This window comes from Homalodisca vitripennis, chromosome 5 (genome assembly GCF_021130785.1).
Source record: "Homalodisca vitripennis isolate AUS2020 chromosome 5, UT_GWSS_2.1, whole genome shotgun sequence".
In the NCBI taxonomy this organism is placed as follows: domain Eukaryota; kingdom Metazoa; phylum Arthropoda; class Insecta; order Hemiptera; family Cicadellidae; genus Homalodisca; species Homalodisca vitripennis.
This window is the reverse complement of record NC_060211.1, coordinates 106578073-106598257: the sequence shown is the minus strand read 5'-3', so window position 1 is coordinate 106598257 and position 20185 is coordinate 106578073. Positions and strand designations below refer to the sequence as shown.

The window sequence follows — 20185 nt, the reverse complement described above, 5'->3', positions numbered from 1 at the left end:
AGATATTACGCATACTATACGTAGCGAGTTGTTTACGCGCCAACGATGTTACGCGCCCGGTTAATCACCGCCCGCTGTTGTTGCTTCTATTATTCTGTGTTTTTTTATCTTCACTAATATAAAGTACTATGTGAACTATTATTTATCTATTGCAGGATAGTTAACAAATAAAACAATATTGGTTGTGAAAAGAATTCATGAAAAATAAAGCGTTAAAAATTACGATAACAGACGGCGACGACGGATCGTCGCCTGGCACTTTTCGCACAGTAAGTCGGCGACGATAGATCGTCGCCGTGGCACTTTTCGCAAGGGTTTTTGGCGACGATGTATCGTCGCCGTGGCACGCAAAGGGTTAAATACATTTCTCTGTTATAAAATTAATAACAGTTTCAAATTAATTTAACAATATAAATAAAAAATGATGTTGTAGTAGATCCTCCCAATATCATTATTAGTTTATTATGTTTAATTATTTGAAATTATCTCAAAACCAAAGAAACATATTTACAGAAATCACAACAAACAAAATGAGAAACATCCAGAATTTATTTGAAAATACTAATATTGCACTACATCCAAGTTTTACACTACCATTTACAAAACACTTAACACAAATATTAAATCGTGAAAACAAACCAATGAGCAATGACATTAGATCTTTAACTAGTTTCTTATACTACTAAAGAAGAATAGTTTCAACATGTAAACAATCATTTTCGAACAAAAAAACACTAAAATATTGTATCTGGTTATTTTAAAAAGAACTATTAAAATAGAGTTAAATCACTTAATTTTTAAGTTTGCTAACAAACTAACATACCGTGGAAAATGTATAGGTTGAGAAGTACTAAAGTAGAGTAGTATCTAATATTAACTTAGATGCTCTCCAGTTTCAATGAATTCTCTATTTAATCTTTGAAGATCCCTGGAAAAAATAAAAAAGTATTAAAAATTACACATTTTTAAGTAACAAGTTTTAAATAGTTTATGACAAAAGTTTCATTCATTGCCATTCAACAATTAGATTTTGCAAAACTATGGTTAATTAACACTCCAGTGGTCGCTCAGGGTCTGTCTGAACCCCAGTTTAAGCATAAAACCTTACACTTATTTATCGGGGAATGCTAAAAATAATGAGATAATATGAGCATTACATATTTAAAAATTTTAATTCCATGAATACAAAAAAAACACTGTTATGTGGTCAAAATTCAAAACAGTAATAGTTAAGTAGTAAAATATTGTTATACGCCTACATCAAAACTTTGATCAATTAAGCACAAATATAGTAGTTATGCACAATATAAAGTTCCTATGCTTGTTGGAGAAAATATTTAATGTTAGTAATCTAACAATCAAATATGTCTACACCAAACTTCGTTTCATTATAATTTATTATTATTATTGGCTTCTTTTTATCTCCTCCCCGTCGGTCAATCTCGCCCACTCTGTGCATTGTTGACAACGCAATCACAGCTTAATTTTTCGGGGGGACATACAACACCAAGGACTAACCTCCTATTTCCTTTTATTGTATCAACAAAAGTGAGTGATTTGTTATTCAAAAAGAGTCACAGTAAATTGAAGAGAAACAAACCAGTTGTTTAAAGATATATTTCTGTTTGATCCAGCAACCGGTTCAACTAACCGAAGCATTAAATCGTGAGGTGCATTACTAATGTGAAAAGGACCATCTGGCTGAGGATACAGATATATTTCTAAATTGCTAGTCTAAAAATTACTGGTTGAAACAATTGCATATATTTTAATTCCATACTTGGCTGCCTTACTAGGAATGCATTATGGAAAGGTGCAGTTTCCTCTAAATTCAACAATTTGTTCATTAATGCTCAAATAGTCTGAGAGGTTGAAAACATTTTTTGAGTTTGATACAAAATCCTCAAAAATTTCCTTGTATCGGAGCTAATTTATCTACTGCTTTTCGCTGATCCCTAGTATTTATGTCATGAAATCTAAGACATCGCATAAGAAGTAATAAAGTATCTGGGGTTAAATTTTGCTGCTCTTGCAATTTGTTTTGTGGTTATATAAATTATTAATAATTTAGTTTTGTATTTAAGATCTAACAATGATTTTATAATCTTAGTACACAGCTAATTTGGTTCGGTTTGGCTAACTTAATTTGGTTTATTCGTGCTTGTTAAGTCCATTTAAGTCAAATGTATTTATTAATTTCAAAATAGAGTCATACTGTAAATCAATAATGTTGAACATTAAAATAATTGCATGACAAAATGGGTTGTTTGAATTTAAAACGATAAATTACTTCAAATTATTATTAACATAAATAAAGAATTCATAAAATGATAAAAATGGTGTTTGGAAGATAATTATAAAGCTTAGGACATAATACATAAAGTAATAATACTATCCAGAAACTGTGGAAGTCTGAACACATAAGAAATAAAACCATAATCATAACCAGATTCGAGGTTTCATAATTTTTTTGGTAAATGTTTTACTTCTTATAAAACATATCATGATGTAAGACTCATATTAGAATGTTTAGGACTTGCCTGTCATTGACGGCTTGTACCAGCTCTGGCTGGTCCAGGAAGGTCATGACAACTCGCAGAGTAGTCCAGATGGTGTCAGACATTGCCATTGACCTCTCCCCCTGCACCCCTCGTCCTGCTGCCTGCTGGTTTAGGGCACTCAGGAAGTGTTCTACAGCCGCTCTGCAATGTCCCCATACACATCATAACACTGTTTTTACAATGTAATAGGGTTTATCAATCCTTGCATGTCAGCTGTTACCATACAGCTTTATATTTTACACATGTACTCGTAAAGTGTTCAAAGCTTACTTGTGAGCTCCCAGGTGAGTACAAGTGATCCCGAGGTTATAACGAGCCCTTATGAACCCTGGGTAAAGTTGGAGAGCATTGTGGTAAGCATCCACAGCCTCTTCTGGTCTGCCTCCGTTTGCTAAGGTCGCTCCCAGCCTGTTCCACATGGTGAAGTCCTATAAGACATATCATTATCAAAGTATCTAGTAAAAATAAAATCAAGTAAAAAAATATTATTAAGATATTTAGGAAATCCACACATAATGCAGCTATGATAGGAAGGGTTAATTCAATTGAATTATGAGTTTAGCTCCATTTAGAGGTGTCTCTGATGTCGGTAACGATGTAAATGCTTCGTTTTGAGCTTCTTTGTCATCGAATTTCTTTGGATCTCTTCAGACAAGCATGACTCCAGGTTCCAGGAGTCGTCTGAGACAGCGTCATATACCAGGTAATGTTATAAACATTGCAGAACACTTTTATTTTTTTCCAAAGTTTATAGATAACAGAGTTGTGAAATTTAAAAAAGTTTTGAACAGGCGTCATAATGAAATGTACCAAGCTGGCCAACAAATTTAGTTGAGATATATATATATATAATTTTTTTTAACCAAATTATAACTTGTTTCAGCATTCCTTTTGCCAGTTCTTGGTCATAGAAAAATTCTTATGTGAAATATTGTAACGAATTACTTGGTGCGATATCAGCACTTTGATGGTTAATGACAAATTAAAATTACAAAATATTACCAACTATTAGAGGGGTCAACCATTGTTTGATCAGAAAGAACATTCTTTTTACTGAAATCATTTTATAATAAATATACGACTATTTATTCTCAGGGAATTATCCTGGTATGTAAGCAAACAATCATCAAGGATTTTAATTTACTGATGAATTCATAATCTCAATTCAAAATGTTGATGTAGGTTAAGCTGCTAACTTACATTGGGGCGAACTTGTAAGGCGGACTTGAAGCAATCAACTGCTTTATCTTGTTCATTTGTCAGGTTAAATAGCACCCCTAGGCCACACTGCACATCAGGGTCTATGTCCTGAGGATTGCGTCGGGCAGCTGATATGAACTTATCACACACTTCTTTATGAAGATCCCTGTGAATAAAGGGTATTTGAAACACAATACTTATCAAGGCTTGTGAACAAAGATGGTTACACTTAATTGTTTACTCTTTCATCCCATAATGTTGTTATATGAAACAAAATTGTTCACAGATAAATTCATTTTAGGTATCTCCTACAAAATGCAGATTATTCATATATATTTGAATTCATATCCATTTGAATATGTTCAGGCTGCAAAGAACCCATCGTAAAGATACAATTTTATTGATACAATACCAAGGTGTCACACCTATATGGAATTTGGAGGGATACCAACCTTCATACCACGTCTCCTGTATGTTGTGTGCCTTTAAAAACTCCATTATGCTGAGATACCTTCAGACTGTGTTATACCCTGTGTGTAAAACCCTACAAGAGGACTTGCCATATGCAATCAGCTTGTGGATGGGAACCAATTTAGGTTGTACTAAGCGCCTGATCCCACCATAAAAAGCTTATAGAGAAATATTCAGGTTTGACTAATACACATGTAAATTATGCCCAGGAAGTAATTTGAAATTTTTCTACTGTTTTATTATGTTAAGTTTACTTGTATACACCCTGTGTATATTGATATGTTATGTCTAAAATTAATTTGAAAAGAGGTTTGTGTGAAGTAAACAGCTTTGTTTAAAAATTCACATTTTATCATGCCATATTATTTGAACTAGACTTGATTTGATTACTTTCACATTTCTACTTGTTGTACAGTTTAGTTTTAAAATCATGAAACATTTTGGATTTGTACAGGTTATATTTTGTGAATCGATAAACACTGTGGTGATCTATAAAGGTAAAAAATATATGAGTAAATCAACAATTATTCTAAAAAAATTTCTGAATAATGATTGTGTTTAGATAATTGTTGTTTGTATAACAAAACTAGAAGTGATGTAATGTAAGTATAACTATTTAAGTTGTCAAAACTTGTTAGGTTAGTTGAAAGTAGAGTACTTACATTGTCGTTAACATAGACTGTCCTCCGAGTTTTAATGTATCATCTTGTGGGACCAGATCTGAGTATTTCGGATTTACTCGCAGCCAGTCCTACAACAATGTAAAACACAATAGAACAAAGCTGCAATAGATTGTTAAACTCTAGCAGTGTGTGAAACGCATCATTGATGTGGTACAGGATTTTTGGATGAAAGTACTATTTATTGGCAAGATATCTGAATAATATTCATAGCAATATATTCAGGAAGTTCTAAACTACAAATTTATATATATGATGAAATCTTTACAAAAATATAATTTCGAAAGCTCACGTCTGTGGTCTGAAGAAATGACTAAATACATCATTTTTATAATTTGACAGATCTAAATAATAAAACAATCTCCTTGGAAGAGCTAATACACATTGAAAGAATTGACAAGAAGGCATTTTGTGCTGTGGGTTTGACAACAGTTTAAAAACGAAGTTGGAAGTTATTTCTTTCTTCCACAATAGGTGTCTACTCAGTTTGCCGTTCTAGCCATCTTGGTAACACGAGTTATAAACTATGTGATGAGCAATAAGTTCTTTATTTAGATAACATACTACTAGGAATTACTTTGAGTAGTATTGTGAAGTGTTTTATATATAAATAGATAATGAAAGTGGCATGTTTTAGTGTTGAAACCATTAGCTATTTTTACAACAAAGTTAATATTTCTTTGTGGACCTACCTCTCCCAAAATAGAATATTCATTAACTCTATTTCTTTAGATGAAAATGTAATTTTACGATTTGTTTCATTGTTTGTTATAATTTTGATTATATTTTATGCTTTTTTAAATTATTCCTACAACAGCTAGAGTTTACACACTATTGTGCATAGAAGTTTTTAATCTAGATAAATATTCCTTTTGATATCAATATTTATAAATCAAGAAGGCCTACAAGTTTTTAAAAAAATTGGATAATATTTTATGCTTTTACAAAATTATTCATTATTTAACAAAGGTCTTAATTTTATTAGTTGTAAACTGTATTTTTCCGAAAAAAAAAGAAGACTATGTTCAGGTTTCATATTACATAGTGAATCTTTTATATATTTAGCCATATCACAACATAATTTACTTTTTTCACAGATATGTATTCCAACATGTTCACAGAAAATAAGGTTAATTATAAAGGACACATGTCACCTTATACAGAATGTTTCCAAAAATTTTTCTCAACAATCTAGACTGCATAAGTTCATTTGTAACTATGCGTTATGAATAAGTAACTTTGTTATGATGTTGGCTTTGACCTGTGCTATCAACATGATAAGTGCTATCACTTTTAATATTGATGACTGCCATCTGATATGTACACGGGTAATACTGATAAATTATTGGGTCACCTTCAATTTCTTTCATATTTTAATATGATGATCAGTTAGTCCTTAGAAACTAAGAACAGTCGGCCAGTGACAGCCATTGTCGACATCGTTGAGTGATAAGAAAGTTCAGAGTCCACACATTATCACTGACATAGGGGCACAGTCAAATCGGCCCTGTGTGTGATGACTCATCTATAATAAATACTACCTGTTACCTGCGGCTTCACACACACAATTTTCGAAATCAAAGTCCTTATTATACTTAGTAAAAACACTTATTATGTAATATGATGGAGTCCTATAAGAGTTGTGAAACAAGTAGGCATACATCAGGTACATTTTATTTCAGCGTTTGTGCTTAGGAGAATCCGAGTTTACCCTGACTCTTATAATATATGTTTTACATGTGTAGGAGAATATCTGGTTTGAATTAATTATGTTTTCATCACAAGAGTTGAGTCTGCCCTGTTGCTCCAATCAAAAATACAAATATGTCGGTCTCAGAAACCTACTTCGGTCAAAAAGCATTAACTTCTAGCTCTTGTCATATACTTCCCATTTAAAATATTTTCACTTTCCCCGATGAAGAAAAAATAAATATATGCGTAGAACTGAGAAGCATACTTTAGTTAAAACGTGCCTACTTTCAGCCGTTTAAGTTCACTTACGGTGCCACAGTTTAGTTTGCCTTATTGCCCCAATAAAAAACTTTACACGTATGTAGCTTTCGGAAATCTACTGCGGTAAAAAAGCAGCTACTTCCAGCTCTTGTTAACTACTTTCAGTCTGAAATATTTCCATTTTCATAATTGAGTTTGCCTTGAGCTTTCGGAAATCTACTGCGGTAAAAAAGCAGCTACTTCCAGCTCTTGTTAACTACTTTCAGTCTGAAATATTTCCATTTTCATAATTGAGTTTGCCTTGTTATCCTGATGAAGAAAACATACATAATTACGTAGGAATGATAAGCCTATTATGGCCTAGGGGGAAATCTTATTTACTTCCTATATACTTCCACTATAAAAGGCAAGTCCTTCTAAGTTCCTGCAAAAATCCAAAGGTTTTGCGTTATAGAAGTCTTGTTTGTTGGGCTGTAGTCTGGGAAAGAATGGACCCGGTTACTAGTTGAAGCAAGTTGGTATTCATTTCACTGTTTTTTTCCCAAACCACTTTTAAAATGCCACATCATAATAACAAGGAAGCCCAAAAGTTTAGAGTATTATAAGTGAAAACATCCACAGCTCTGTTCATTAAAATTAGTTTTATAACAAGGTTTATATAATATTACAATGTATTAGACATTTTGAATTCGTCACTGGCGCAATCTGGTGTAAAGTTAGATATTAACTTTGTCTTTGCTAACTGCGTTTCACTATTGGTCAAGCACTGTATAACTAATATTTTATAAAATTTAAATGTAAAAGATTTTTCAACCTATTCGTTGAATTTGAATATGAATTTGAATCTGAAAGTGCCAACAGCTTTGTAGTGTCAGTTAAAATTGGATTATAAAGCATAAATACTACAATCTTTTTAGAATTCCAAAATATTCTGGGTAACTTTTCTTATCTGTCTCTTCTTATAAACCTTCCTCAGATTTCAACAAATATTTTACAAAAAGAATTAACCTAATTAGTCCAGTCGTTTTCAAGATTAGCACTTAGCAACAGATTTTATGATTAATTTTTATTTATACGATCATTGATGGATAAAAGTGTAAATTACCTTTCATTATTTAATTCATGCAAAGTCCATCGTGACTGGAGTGTTAACATGATATGAGCTTGAATGTATGTGAGTGAGGAATGATTTTTCTGTTTCTGCCAGCAGTGCGGGGTGGCATCATCATCATCATCATCATCATGGGAAAGTACTAACCACAAATTCCTCTAGCCATCAAAGTGGGCTTTGGTTTCGGTGCCACCGAGCACTGCCGGCAGAAAAAGAAAAACATCCCTTCAAGATAGTATCTAAAAATAAAGCTTAGATCATGTGAGCGTCTCAACCCCTCTTCAGGTTAGACAAGATAAGAAGCCCACAGCACAAGGATAATGAACCTCCTTATCGCTTTTAAACAAAACGCTTATATGGATAATTTATTAAACAAAAGTAAGCACAAGTTATATCTAACAAGTCATATATTCTTTTTATAATTTCGATATTCATTACTTTGTTTGACTACTTCCAATTCTTTTGTCTACCAACACTAGCCAAACTACGATCATAAAACAAAGAACTCGTCTAGGATCGGGAATTTCCGTTTTCCTTTTAGCCATGAACATTCAACTACCACAACACAGACAATGCAATATGCAAGCCATTTTTTTAGTCAAAATGATTTATTGTTTACCAGTCTGGCATAAGAAAGATTTAACCTGCCACTATGTTGCAGGCCTAGATGTGATGAAGCATGAACATGATTCTGTCCAATTAGCGACGCAACAAATTTCTGCAGATTCGAGATTCAATTGTCAAATACCACCAATTTTTTCTTTTAAGATTCAATGTGTAAGATTTGACTTCTACTCATCACTACCGCCATCATCTATACACTATAGCATCAGCACAGGGCATATTGGCGGGAAAAGTTATGATGGCGTTTCACTGTATTTATATACTTTCTGAAATAGCACTTATTTTTTTCAAACAAGGTTAAAAAATCCTAGGAAGTCACACAAGGCATATGTTAAGAGCCCAGAGTACAAAGTTTTAAAATTCTTACCTTCAGTGCTCGACAAGCATGATGATCAAAGTTTTCATTTGTGTAACTAACAGCCAATCCCATCAAGGCAGTCAAATTGTTTGGATCCAGCTCCAGACACTGTTTGAAAGCAGCAATTGCTTGAGGGTCCTAAGAAGAAATAAAATTAGAACTGTAATTACAAAAATTACAATACTCTATAATATAAAGTGTATACATCATGACAATTAAGAGAGACTTTTTATCATGCTTCTTACCAACTTTGTAACTTCTTATTTAGCTTGGTACCTGTTCGTTTTCTGCCTGGGTAACACCTAACAGCTGCCACGCTAGTTGGTTGCTTGGGTCGGTTTTCACTGCCGCCTCAAAACACAAGACAGCGCTAGGGATATCACCAGCTGCCAGTCGCTTCTGCCCCTCGGCCACAGCATCTGGCAGATCGGTCATCGGGTTTTCTTCCGAAAACTTATACTTCTACAAATACACATCATGTACTCATGTGAGAGACTTTAGAAACTTTTCAATATATCTTTTATAGGTAATATGGTAGGAATGAAGGAATTACACTTAAAACATTTATTGGTAAAAATACTTGTATTCAACAACTTCTTTAAATTATATTATAGGTACACGATTCAGTCAAGAATATATTATTATTGTAACATGAGAATTAGGCATGTTTAAACATTATGAGCAGCATTCCACAATGTTTGCTATAAATGTAAGGTTTATATAATTATTATAGTTTTTATAGGGGGCATTTTCAAAATGTACTGCCAGAGTTCCTATCTGAACAGGTGGTAGCACAGCATGTGACTGTGTACAGTAACTGAGAATTCAAAATTGTATCTCAACATTCAGAACTATGAATCATGTTTTAAACAGAGCCAAATAAATATTATACAACACATTACTAGGAAATTATACAAACACATATTCTTACATTCAAATTGGAGGCAAAATCTATATATTCCGTATAATCTTGAGTCCAAGGATGTAAACTAAAAGAACTGTCTTCATTTTCTTTTGTTAATGAAACATTTCTCAGATTTGAAACATCATTCCGTATGTCACCTGCTCCTGAAATATCAATACAAATATTGAAACTACAGAACTAAATTTTATTAGCAATACAACAAAATTACATGTTTGCAAAACAACTAAATAAAATTAAATATATGTTTTAGGGATTGAAATGTGAGAAATCTTTAAGATATTTTTATTTTACAGAGTATGTAAAAGACTTTCTGATGACATTACAACTACTATTAAGTTGGAAAAAGTTCGAGTAAGAATATTTTGTATTAATAAGTACAAATTAATTAAGTATGGCAATAAAATAATATTAAATGTTTTCAAGTTCTTGTGGTTTTATTGTGAAAATATTATATGGTATTGAAATATTTCATTCAAAGTTAATACTTAGTTAAAACTAATTAAAAAAAGGATGGTTATTTAAAATTCGACAATTTATTAAACAATTAAATGTACAAAACTAAGCTGGAAATTAAAAAAAGCTTTGAAGTTAGTAACTTTATAAACTACCAACCAACCATGGATTATAATATGCAAAGTTATGACATTGGTCCAATCCAATTTTGTTTACCCAGCAAACTCTTTAAAATCTTGCATCAGGATTTCTAGACTTTGACAATCCCACAATAAAGTCACATTAACATATTTTGAAATTAAAGAATTACTTTTTTGTTGACTTGCTCAAACTGACGTATTCAAAATATTCTTCTCCAACATCAATTCACTTTAGGAGTCGAATTTCCTATATAATTATTAAGCCATTAGTTAAATTAGTGTTAGTAGAAGTGTGTTTTACTTTTTAGAACAAACACAATGCACAAATAATACAACAGGTAAAGATAGATTATCAATTGTCTTGATGCCTTTCTCTTTTAAAAGTTAGAATAACAATATGAAAGATGAGATGTGCTAATAAACATTGTTATAAAGCAATATTAAACCTCAAACTATAAAATTCTACACAGCTTAAAAAAATGCAAGTTTTGTAAGTTGAAAAGTACCCATGTCAATAAATAAAAAAGTCAACATCTTGAACTATTCTGTATTTTAAACATATTTATGAAAGTAAAAGATTGAACTAATTGTGAAATATGTGCTTTCTTTCATTTCAAGTGTATATGCCATAACTAATGAGTATTAGGACATGTAAATGGAAGCACAAATGTCCCCCCAAATCAGTTTTACCATGAACAATTAATAGACTACTATTTAAATAACCAACCTAAAAACTTCCAGACTAGCTCTTTCACAATATACTTCACTCATTTGCAGATGTGTATCAGCTTTGTATATATTTATAGGTAGCCAACAAGAGTTGCCCAAGAGCATAAACATTTAAATACTGTACACCAAACTTGATCCTTACAAAACTTGATCCGTACTGCAGTTCTGACAAATTTAAATGAAATATGTAATTAAAACCATTTACAGTACTACAATTATAGTGATGAACAAATCTAGAATTTTCAAGTCTTATATCCGATTAAAAATCTTAAAAATCAATTCCTGAATTTCGAATCTTAATTGCTTTTTTAACCTAGGTATTATTTCAACAAAATCATTACCAATCCAATTTTGTCCATTCTTAAATCTTTGGAGACTGATACTAAAAAAAAGTCATTCAAAATACACCAATCTATTTGAAAGGGATTTACCGAAGTTCAGAGAAATATCTTATTTAAAACCGTCATATCCCTTACCTTCTACTCTAATTTGATAGATTATGAAATGGGCTTCCAGTATATATATATTTGTATCCTTTCTAAAACGTATTTTAAACTTAAAATGTTTGAAAATTTTCAAACCACCCACGATGAAAAATATTAATATATAAGCATAATATATCTTATAGAGGAGATATCTATACAACTACAAAAATTGTGAAGTAACAAAAATTAGGGATTGTCCGTTTATTTTGTGTTTTGAGTAGCTGACGCCCGCCCAAAGACTCATTAGACGTGTGGCATTGCACACACACAAACATGGAAAATAAAAACTGTAGGCAAAATATTATCCAATATAAAATCAAGTCTTCGCAATCGGTAATTTGCGTACTGCCAATCAGTGGTTGTGAATCCACACAGCAGATTCATGGCAGTACATAAACATAAATTGAAAATAATGACTGCAAGAAGAATATTATTTACAAAAATACAATTATTTGTTAATTACATTATTTAACTACAGTTCTTTGATAAACAAAGTACAAACAAACACACATTTTAAAGGTTAATAATTTGCATACTGCTGATCAATGGTTATTCATGAACACACATAGCCAACTCACAACTCTGTACGAACATGAATATAGAAAATACTAACTACAAGTGCAAAATTATTAATAAAAATATGACAATTATTGTCAATCATTTTACAGTTTTAAAATCACAGAGAATGGAAAAAAACACATTTTAGCAATTGGTTAGCATTGTTGCGTATTACTGATAAGCCGATAATTAATGATGTGGAGGAACTTCGCAAATTCGATTGAGGAATCCAGTTGACTGAATTCGAGATTTAGCTTTGAGACATCACTACTACAATATAATTTCTAAAATATATATTTAGTATATAAATTAATAAAATTGTTTCTATTGAGGTCTATTATATACATTTTGTGTATAAATGAGTATATTTACCAATACTTCTGTCTATTGTATCACTGGCTTCTTTCCACTTCTCATCAAAAATTTCTTGTTTGTAGTCTTCCAGCTCCTGAAGCCAAGAACTGGCGAAGTCATCAGAAAAGTCATGCACTTCTCTGTCTTCAATGACTACTTCACCTTCTCCTATTTGGCGCATAAACTTCATAAACTGAAACATTTACATGTATTATTAAAACCAAAATTACAGTGTATAATCTGAGATATTACAATTTTTAATTTTACTAAAAGTAATGTAAAATCCAAATTTATCAACATTGCTGCAAAATGCAAAGTTATAGTGGTCCATTAAATTAAAATGTTTACGAGATAAAAAAATAGATTTTTTACTTTGTTATTATGGTAAAGTAATACAATTGTTGTAAAATATAAGTTTCTTAACTAAGGTTTGTACTTTATTACTGAAGGTTGATATGAATAAAATTTTTCTGTTCATATAGACCTTATCTGTTCTTGGGCTTTGAAAATTGTGATGGAATTGGAGCACCTCTGTTAGGTGAACCCAAAAAAAACTGTAATTGGATTGATTTTCTACATTTTTGGATTTGAATATATCAATGCAATTAGATGCCTTAAACCCTTGTTGTCAACAGTAACAATAATATGGTGATTCATTTATTGAGTAAGTACTTTCATTCGAAATTAAGTGAAACGTAAAATATAGAAATATGATTATATTTTGCATCATTCCCTTAATTTAATTTTTAAATCTCAGCTACACTAAACCTATAAAAACTAGAATATACTACACAAATTAATTAAATCTACATTTTTCAACCTTCAGCTTATTAGACCTATCAGACTCAGATTCAAATTTGCTGAAAAAGAATCATATCAGTTTCAAAATACAAGATGATGGATCTGGTAATTCATAGATCCAACTAAACACCCCCAATCTAGGATAAAAAGTAAATACCCGAGTTTGAAAGTTAACCACAAACTAACCAGTACACCTACAATAATGGGAATTACTTTATATTAAAATTTAGTTTATTTATGTTTTTACAAATATAAAGCATCATTTACATACAATAATTTCCAGTTTTTGTGTTGATAAACAATGAAAAGAATACAAGTTTTTGGTGAATTTCAGCCAAACAGTATTTAATTTTTAATAAGCAGTTTGAAAACTAGGGATACACAACAAAATAGATAAAAAGAGCTTATATAAATAACAGAAATGTTGATTCACCTTTGAATAATTAAATTTTGGATCTTCAGAAGTAGTCCTCAATATTTCGTTTGCAGTCGCCTTAAGTTCACTGTCATCCTTTGTGTTTTCTGCCAAGTACTCCTCTGACGCTCCTAGTTCAGTGAGATTTACTTCTGGCTCATCTCTGTAAAGTAAAATACTTTTTATCGTAAATAAAGTACTGTAACCATAAACAGTACCTAAATATAGTATTAAGTATGTTTTAAATTATTATTTGAATAATCTGGCAATTTAACTTTTGTGGGAGGCAACAAACTTGAAGAACACAACACAAACAATTAAGTAAAAGTTTGTTAATCCCTGGCTTTCTGACAAATAAATTGTTTATTTTTTGTTAAATTTTTCCTCTTGATAGTCAATTATTTTAAAGGATAAAAGGATTACAGATATTTGCTGTCTTACAGTATTAAAAAAAACTCTCCTTTCCTTCTTCTGTAGGTGAGAAACATTTGGTTACTACAAAGCTAAGCACACATTAAATTTAACAAAAGCTAAGCACACATTAAATTTAACAAAAGATAAGCACACATTAAATTTAACAAAAGCTGAACACACATTAAATTTAAAATATCAGCCTCACATTTCTTGATAGTAAGTTTCATAAAAGAAGTAGTTTTGTGAATTCTAACTTCTAAATATATAAAAAAACTTGGTTACAAGTTGTTAGTGGTTTAATAATGTGAAAACCAAGTGTATAAGGAACTTCGGTTAGTATTGTTTACAGTAATGAAATGAAAACAAAACCACAATTACCATTGTTATTTCCTTTATGAATAAATACTATTGGTTAGAACAATGGACAATATAGGTGATATGACTGGTATGAGCAAATTAAGCCAGTTATTTATTGTTGTTTCTCAGGAATCACTTCCTCCATATGTTTTACAACAATCATCTAGATGTTACTTGAAATCAAGCATTCTCTTGTTATATAGCTACTATTTCATCAAATACTGTATATTAAGGATCAGCTATACAGGCAGCCATCTTGATTTTAACTACAAAATAACAAGGTTAACCTTCCAAATATTTTGCCTTTACTTTTAATTGTACAGTTATGGAAGATGTCTCATTTAAAAGATATAATTAATATGCATCCAAATGCTCTTTAGTTTTGTTACTTTATAATACTCAAAAATGAAAAAAAAAAAAAAAAAAAAAAAAAAAAAAAAAAAAAAAAAAAAAAAAAAAACTGTACAACGAAGACTAAAAAGTGTTTTGGAAGGGTATTATTAACCCATTAGCAACGACATACACGCTGGTTATGTACCAAGCAGTCACGGACTGAATGCCGAGCTCCGCACAGGTTACGTACTCTATGTTTAGCCACTCTATTGTTTCTAGTTCTGAAAATATACGTTAGATATCACTGTAATAGTCTTTACTGGTCTTTACTAGGAGGATAATACATTTCATTGAGTTTTGTTACTGGCAGCACAGAATTGACCAGTTTTTTGTTGGAACATTTAGGCATTGCTTTTATTGGTCAGCTGCTACATGAGAGATTAGTTCAGGTGTTTCTTTTCGTTTAGTTGCGAGATTGATTGTAATGGTTGTAAAAACTGCAGGATCCTGCAGGTTTTACACCCATTTTTTTGTTATTAGACAGTTACTACAAGTGAAATTCTGATCAGTGATAGTGATGGAAGTGTGGAAGTCGTAATTATTTCCTGTGCTGACAAAAGTGAAAACAGAAATACAATTAAGAAATTGAAAAAAATTTCCTACCAACATTTGGCTGAGGATTTGTTTACACTCATTCTAACAAGATAGATGCATGCTTTACTTTGGTCACCATACTAGGCTTTTAATTACTGGTACACACTTGGCACTTTGTCTCATCCACAACAAAATATTTCATTAAGGACTGCTTAATAACTCTTGATAGAAAGGTCCTGATACTTCAAACTTGGTACATAGGTTACTTTCTCTTGGTCTAAATAAGAACTGTATTGATTTTGGGATCAAAGGCACATAGGCAGTTTATCCATCTCTGTGTCATAACTCTTGATAGAAAGGTCCTAGAGACTTGAAACTTTGTACATAGGTTACTTTCTCTTGGTCTAAATAAGAACTGTATTGATTTTGGGATCAAAGGCACATAGGCAGTTTATCCATCTCTGTGTCATAACTCTTGATAGAAAGGTCCTAGAGACTTGAAACTTTGTACATAGGTTACTTTCTCTTGGTCTAAATAAGAACTGTATTGATTTTGGGATCAAAGGCACATAGGCAGTTTATCCATCTCTGTGTCATAACTCTTGATAGAAAGGTCCTGATACTTCAAACTTGGTACATAGGTTACTTTCTCTTGGTCTAAATAAGAACTGTATTGATTATGGGATCAAAGGCACATAGGCAGTTTATCCATCACTGTGTCATAACTCTTGATAGAAAGGTCCTGATACTTCAAACTTGGTACATAAGTTACTTTCTCTTGGTCTAAATAAGAACTGTATTGATTTTGGGATCAAAGGCACATAGGCAGTTTATCCATCTCTGTGTCATAACTCTTGATAGAAAGGTCCTAGAGACTTGAAACTTTGTACATAGGTTACTTTCTCTTGGTCTAAATAAGAACTGTATTGATTTTGGGATCAAAGGCACATAGGCAGTTTATCCATCTCTGTGTCATAACTCTTGATAGAAAGGTCCTAGAGACTTGAAACTTTGTACATAGGTTACTTTCTCTTGGTCTAAATAAGAACTGTATTGATTTTGGGATCAAAGGCACATAGGCAGTTTATCCATCTCTGTGTCATAACTCTTGATAGAAAGGTCCTGATACTTCAAACTTGGTACATAGGTTACTTTCTCTTGGTCTAAATAAGAACTGTATTGATTATGGGATCAAAGGCACATAGGCAGTTTATCCATCCTGTGTCATAACTCTTGATAGAAAGGTCCTGATACTTCAAAAACTTGGTACATAAGTTACTTTCTCTTGGTCTAAATAAGAACTGTATTGATTTTGGGATCAAAGGCACATAGGCAGTTTATCCATCTCTGTGTCATAACTCTTGATAGAAAGGTCCTAGAGACTTGAAACTTTGTACATAGGTTACTTTCTCTTGGTCTAAATAAGAACTGTATTGATTTTGGGATCAAAGGCACATAGGCAGTTTATCCATCTCTGTGTCATAACTCTTGATAGAAAGGTCCTGATACTTCAAACTTGGTACATAGGTTACTTTCTCTTGGTCTAAATAAGAACTGTATTGATTATGGGATCAAAAGGCACATAGGCAGTTTATCCATCCTGTGTCATAACTCTTGATAGAAAGGTCCTGATACTTCAAACTTGGTACATAAGTTACTTTCTCTTGGTCTAAATAAGAACTGTATTGATTTTGGGATCAAAGGCACATAGGCAGTTTATCCATCTCTGTGTCATAACTCTTGATAGAAAGGTCCTAGAGACTTGAAACTTTGTACATAGGTTTACTTTCTCTTGGTCTAAATAAGAACTGTATTGATTTTGGGATCAAAGGCACATAGGCAGTTTATCCATCTCTGTGTCATAACTCTTGATAGAAAGGTCCTGATACTTCAAACTTGGTACATAGGTTACTTTCTCTTGGTCTAAATAAGAACTGAATTGATTATGGGATCAAAGGCACATAGGCAGTTTATCCATCACTGTGTCATAACTCTTGATAGAAAGGTCCTGATACTTCAAACTTGGTACATAAGTTACTTTCTCTTGGTCTAAATAAGAACTGTATTGATTTTGGGATCAAAGGCACATAGGCAGTTTATCCATCTCTGTGTCATAACTCTTGATAGAAAGGTCCTGGAACCTTCAAAAATGTGTACCTAGGTTCCTCTTGGTTTAAGAAAGAAATGTTGTGATTTTGGAGTCAAAAGGTCAAAGACATGTCCATCCGTTTCTGTGATAAAACTTTCGTTACATTCTGTCATGGTATATTATCTTGGTATATCAGATTTTATAATCATCTAAAAACTTATTCTTCAACGCTTATAAAATGATCAAAGATCCTTCATTATAATAGTCATTTTTGGCATGGAGTTTTCTTATAGTCCTTTAACAAATCTGCTACTCATTTTGAAAAGTACACAAAATAATAAATTATAATGTTTAACTGCAATAATAAATACACTAACAGCAATATGAGCTAGGTATAGTGATTCACTTACAAGTGGAGTTGTTCAGAGGTAGACTGCAGATACTCCTTAGCCCAGTTAGGGCCAAAACCTAGCTCAAAAGTGTCCTTAGTAGGAGGTGGAGCCCCTGGTTGTGGTGTACTCCATATAGAATCTTGATTTGATTCCTAAGATAATTTAACATATTAAATATTTGAAATTTTATTAAGTAACGTGTTACCACAGAATATGCAAAAAATCATATGAATGCCCTTTGTGTCCATAATATTATAAATGAATGTATGGACATTATCAAATGTCATATAGGGTTAGTTTAGTTTATATGCAAATTTATAAAATACTTATAATAGCATAGTAAAATAAATTTGTGACTAGATTATTAGCTGTTTGGCTATGATGTGTTAATTAGGTGTTTGACATACAGAATGTACAAATATAAACAACATAAATATTTAAACAAATATTGTATAAAACTCGTTCGCTGTGTTCCAAGGTTGGTAATAAATTAAAATCGTATCTGAAGTCTCGGTCTGCAAATTGTAAGTCTAAACTTAAAATCTAATATCTGTTTTGGTATAATATATCACAATCTGAGAATTAAATCAAAGTACGCACATCTGTGTTAGAATCATGAAAATTGTAACTAAATTAAAATGCCACAAACACAAAAAAAAATTCTTATATGAAGCTTCACAGAGCCTAGGTTTAAAACATCTTAAATATCTCGCAGTTATCTGGATGGGGGGGGGGTGGGGGGGGGGGGGGGTGGGGGGGGGGGGGGGTGGGGGGGGGGGGGGGTGGGGGGGGGGGGGGGTGGGGGGGGGGGGGGGTGGGGGGGGGGCAAGTTCAATCTAAACCTAAGCGTACTAGACAAAAACGGAAAATAAGTGAAAAACTGGGCTGACAACCAGAGAAAAATAAAACGCAACTCGGGACAAGAATATTTAACTCGTAAGGGGAAAAAGGTAGAAAAAAGAAGTATCAAGATGCCTTGCGATGTTCAAAAATGTTTATATAACTGCAAAACGTTTACTGAAGAAGACCGTAATAATATTTTTTCTGAGTTTTGGAAAATAGGAGATCTCAGGTTGCAAAGAGAGTATTTAATAAAAAGAATAATCGTTCAAGACGTCTTAGAACGAGAACTGAACAATCTAAACGTCACCACACAAATATTTACACACTAAAAAGGGTGAAATAGAATACCTGTGTATGTAAGAAGTTTTTCTTATCAACCCTAGATGTTAGTGAAAAAATGACTAGATCCAGTTTGTCAGTATAAAAGTTCCACTACTGGTATATTGAAAGATGAGGGAAGGGGAAAATCTTCTCTCCCACTAAAATACTCTGAAGGATCATTGAATCTTATGTTACAACACATAAACTCCTTCCCAAGGGTACCTCCTCACTGGTGTAGAAAAGACACAAAGAAGGAGTACCTCGAAAGTATTTTGAATAAAGAAAGAATGTACGCCCTGTACATAGAATATTGTAAAGATAAAAATGCCAAACCTGTGTGCAAAACAACGTACAAAGAAGCCCTTATCAAACTAAATATAGGTTTTCATGTCCCGAAGAAAGACCAATGCTGGTGTTATGATTTTGAGACATGGTCCCCTTCTGAAAAAGATCTCCGGCAGGCAGAATACGATCTGCACATAAAGAGAAAAAAGCCGCAAATGAGGAAAAAGACAAAGACGCTAGAGAAGCTGTCTTAAACCCTACACACGTCAGCAAATTTTTGATTTGGAAGCTGTATTGTACTGTCCCCTCAAATTTGCTAAACCAGTTTTTTACAAAAGGAAACTAGCATGTTACAATTTTACAGTGTACACTGTTGGAGCTAAGGAAGGGTTTTGTTTTTTTGTGGGATGAGACAACAGGTAATAGAGGGTCAATAGAAGTAGCTTCCTGTTTGTTCAAATACATAGCAAGAATTGAACCTCCTGTCACAGAGTTGTGTTTTTTTCAGACTGCTGTCCCGGCCAGAATCGTAATTCGATTGTTGTCGCAATGCTCAGATATGCGTTGAGCATTCATCCTTGCCTTAAAGTTATTAATCTCAAGTTTTTGGAGCCAGGACACACCCACATGGAGTGCGACTCCAAGCATGCCACGATTGAAGCAGCAAGCCAGTTGGCAACTGTACATATATTGCCCAAGAGAATGGCAGAATGTTATCAGACTTGCAAAAAAATGGTAA

The 20185-nt window shown here is 32.4% G+C and overlaps 1 protein-coding gene across 1 annotated transcript; it reads right to left on the bottom strand.

The window, feature by feature from the left end:
- Positions 1–531: 531 nt before the first annotated feature.
- Positions 532–20094, bottom strand: LOC124363572 (peroxisomal targeting signal 1 receptor-like). The gene is made up of 12 exons (XM_046818827.1): positions 20074–20094; positions 18016–18149; positions 13837–13981; positions 12621–12795; positions 9890–10026; positions 9235–9420; positions 8968–9096; positions 4895–4983; positions 3762–3927; positions 2832–2989; positions 2541–2702; positions 532–928 (listed from the first exon to the last, which is right to left on the bottom strand). Exons 1-12 carry the CDS (start codon positions 20092–20094, stop codon positions 874–876), a joined length of 1557 nt encoding a protein of 518 aa, XP_046674783.1. The 3' UTR covers positions 532–873.
- Between the last annotated feature and the right edge of the window lie 91 nt (positions 20095–20185).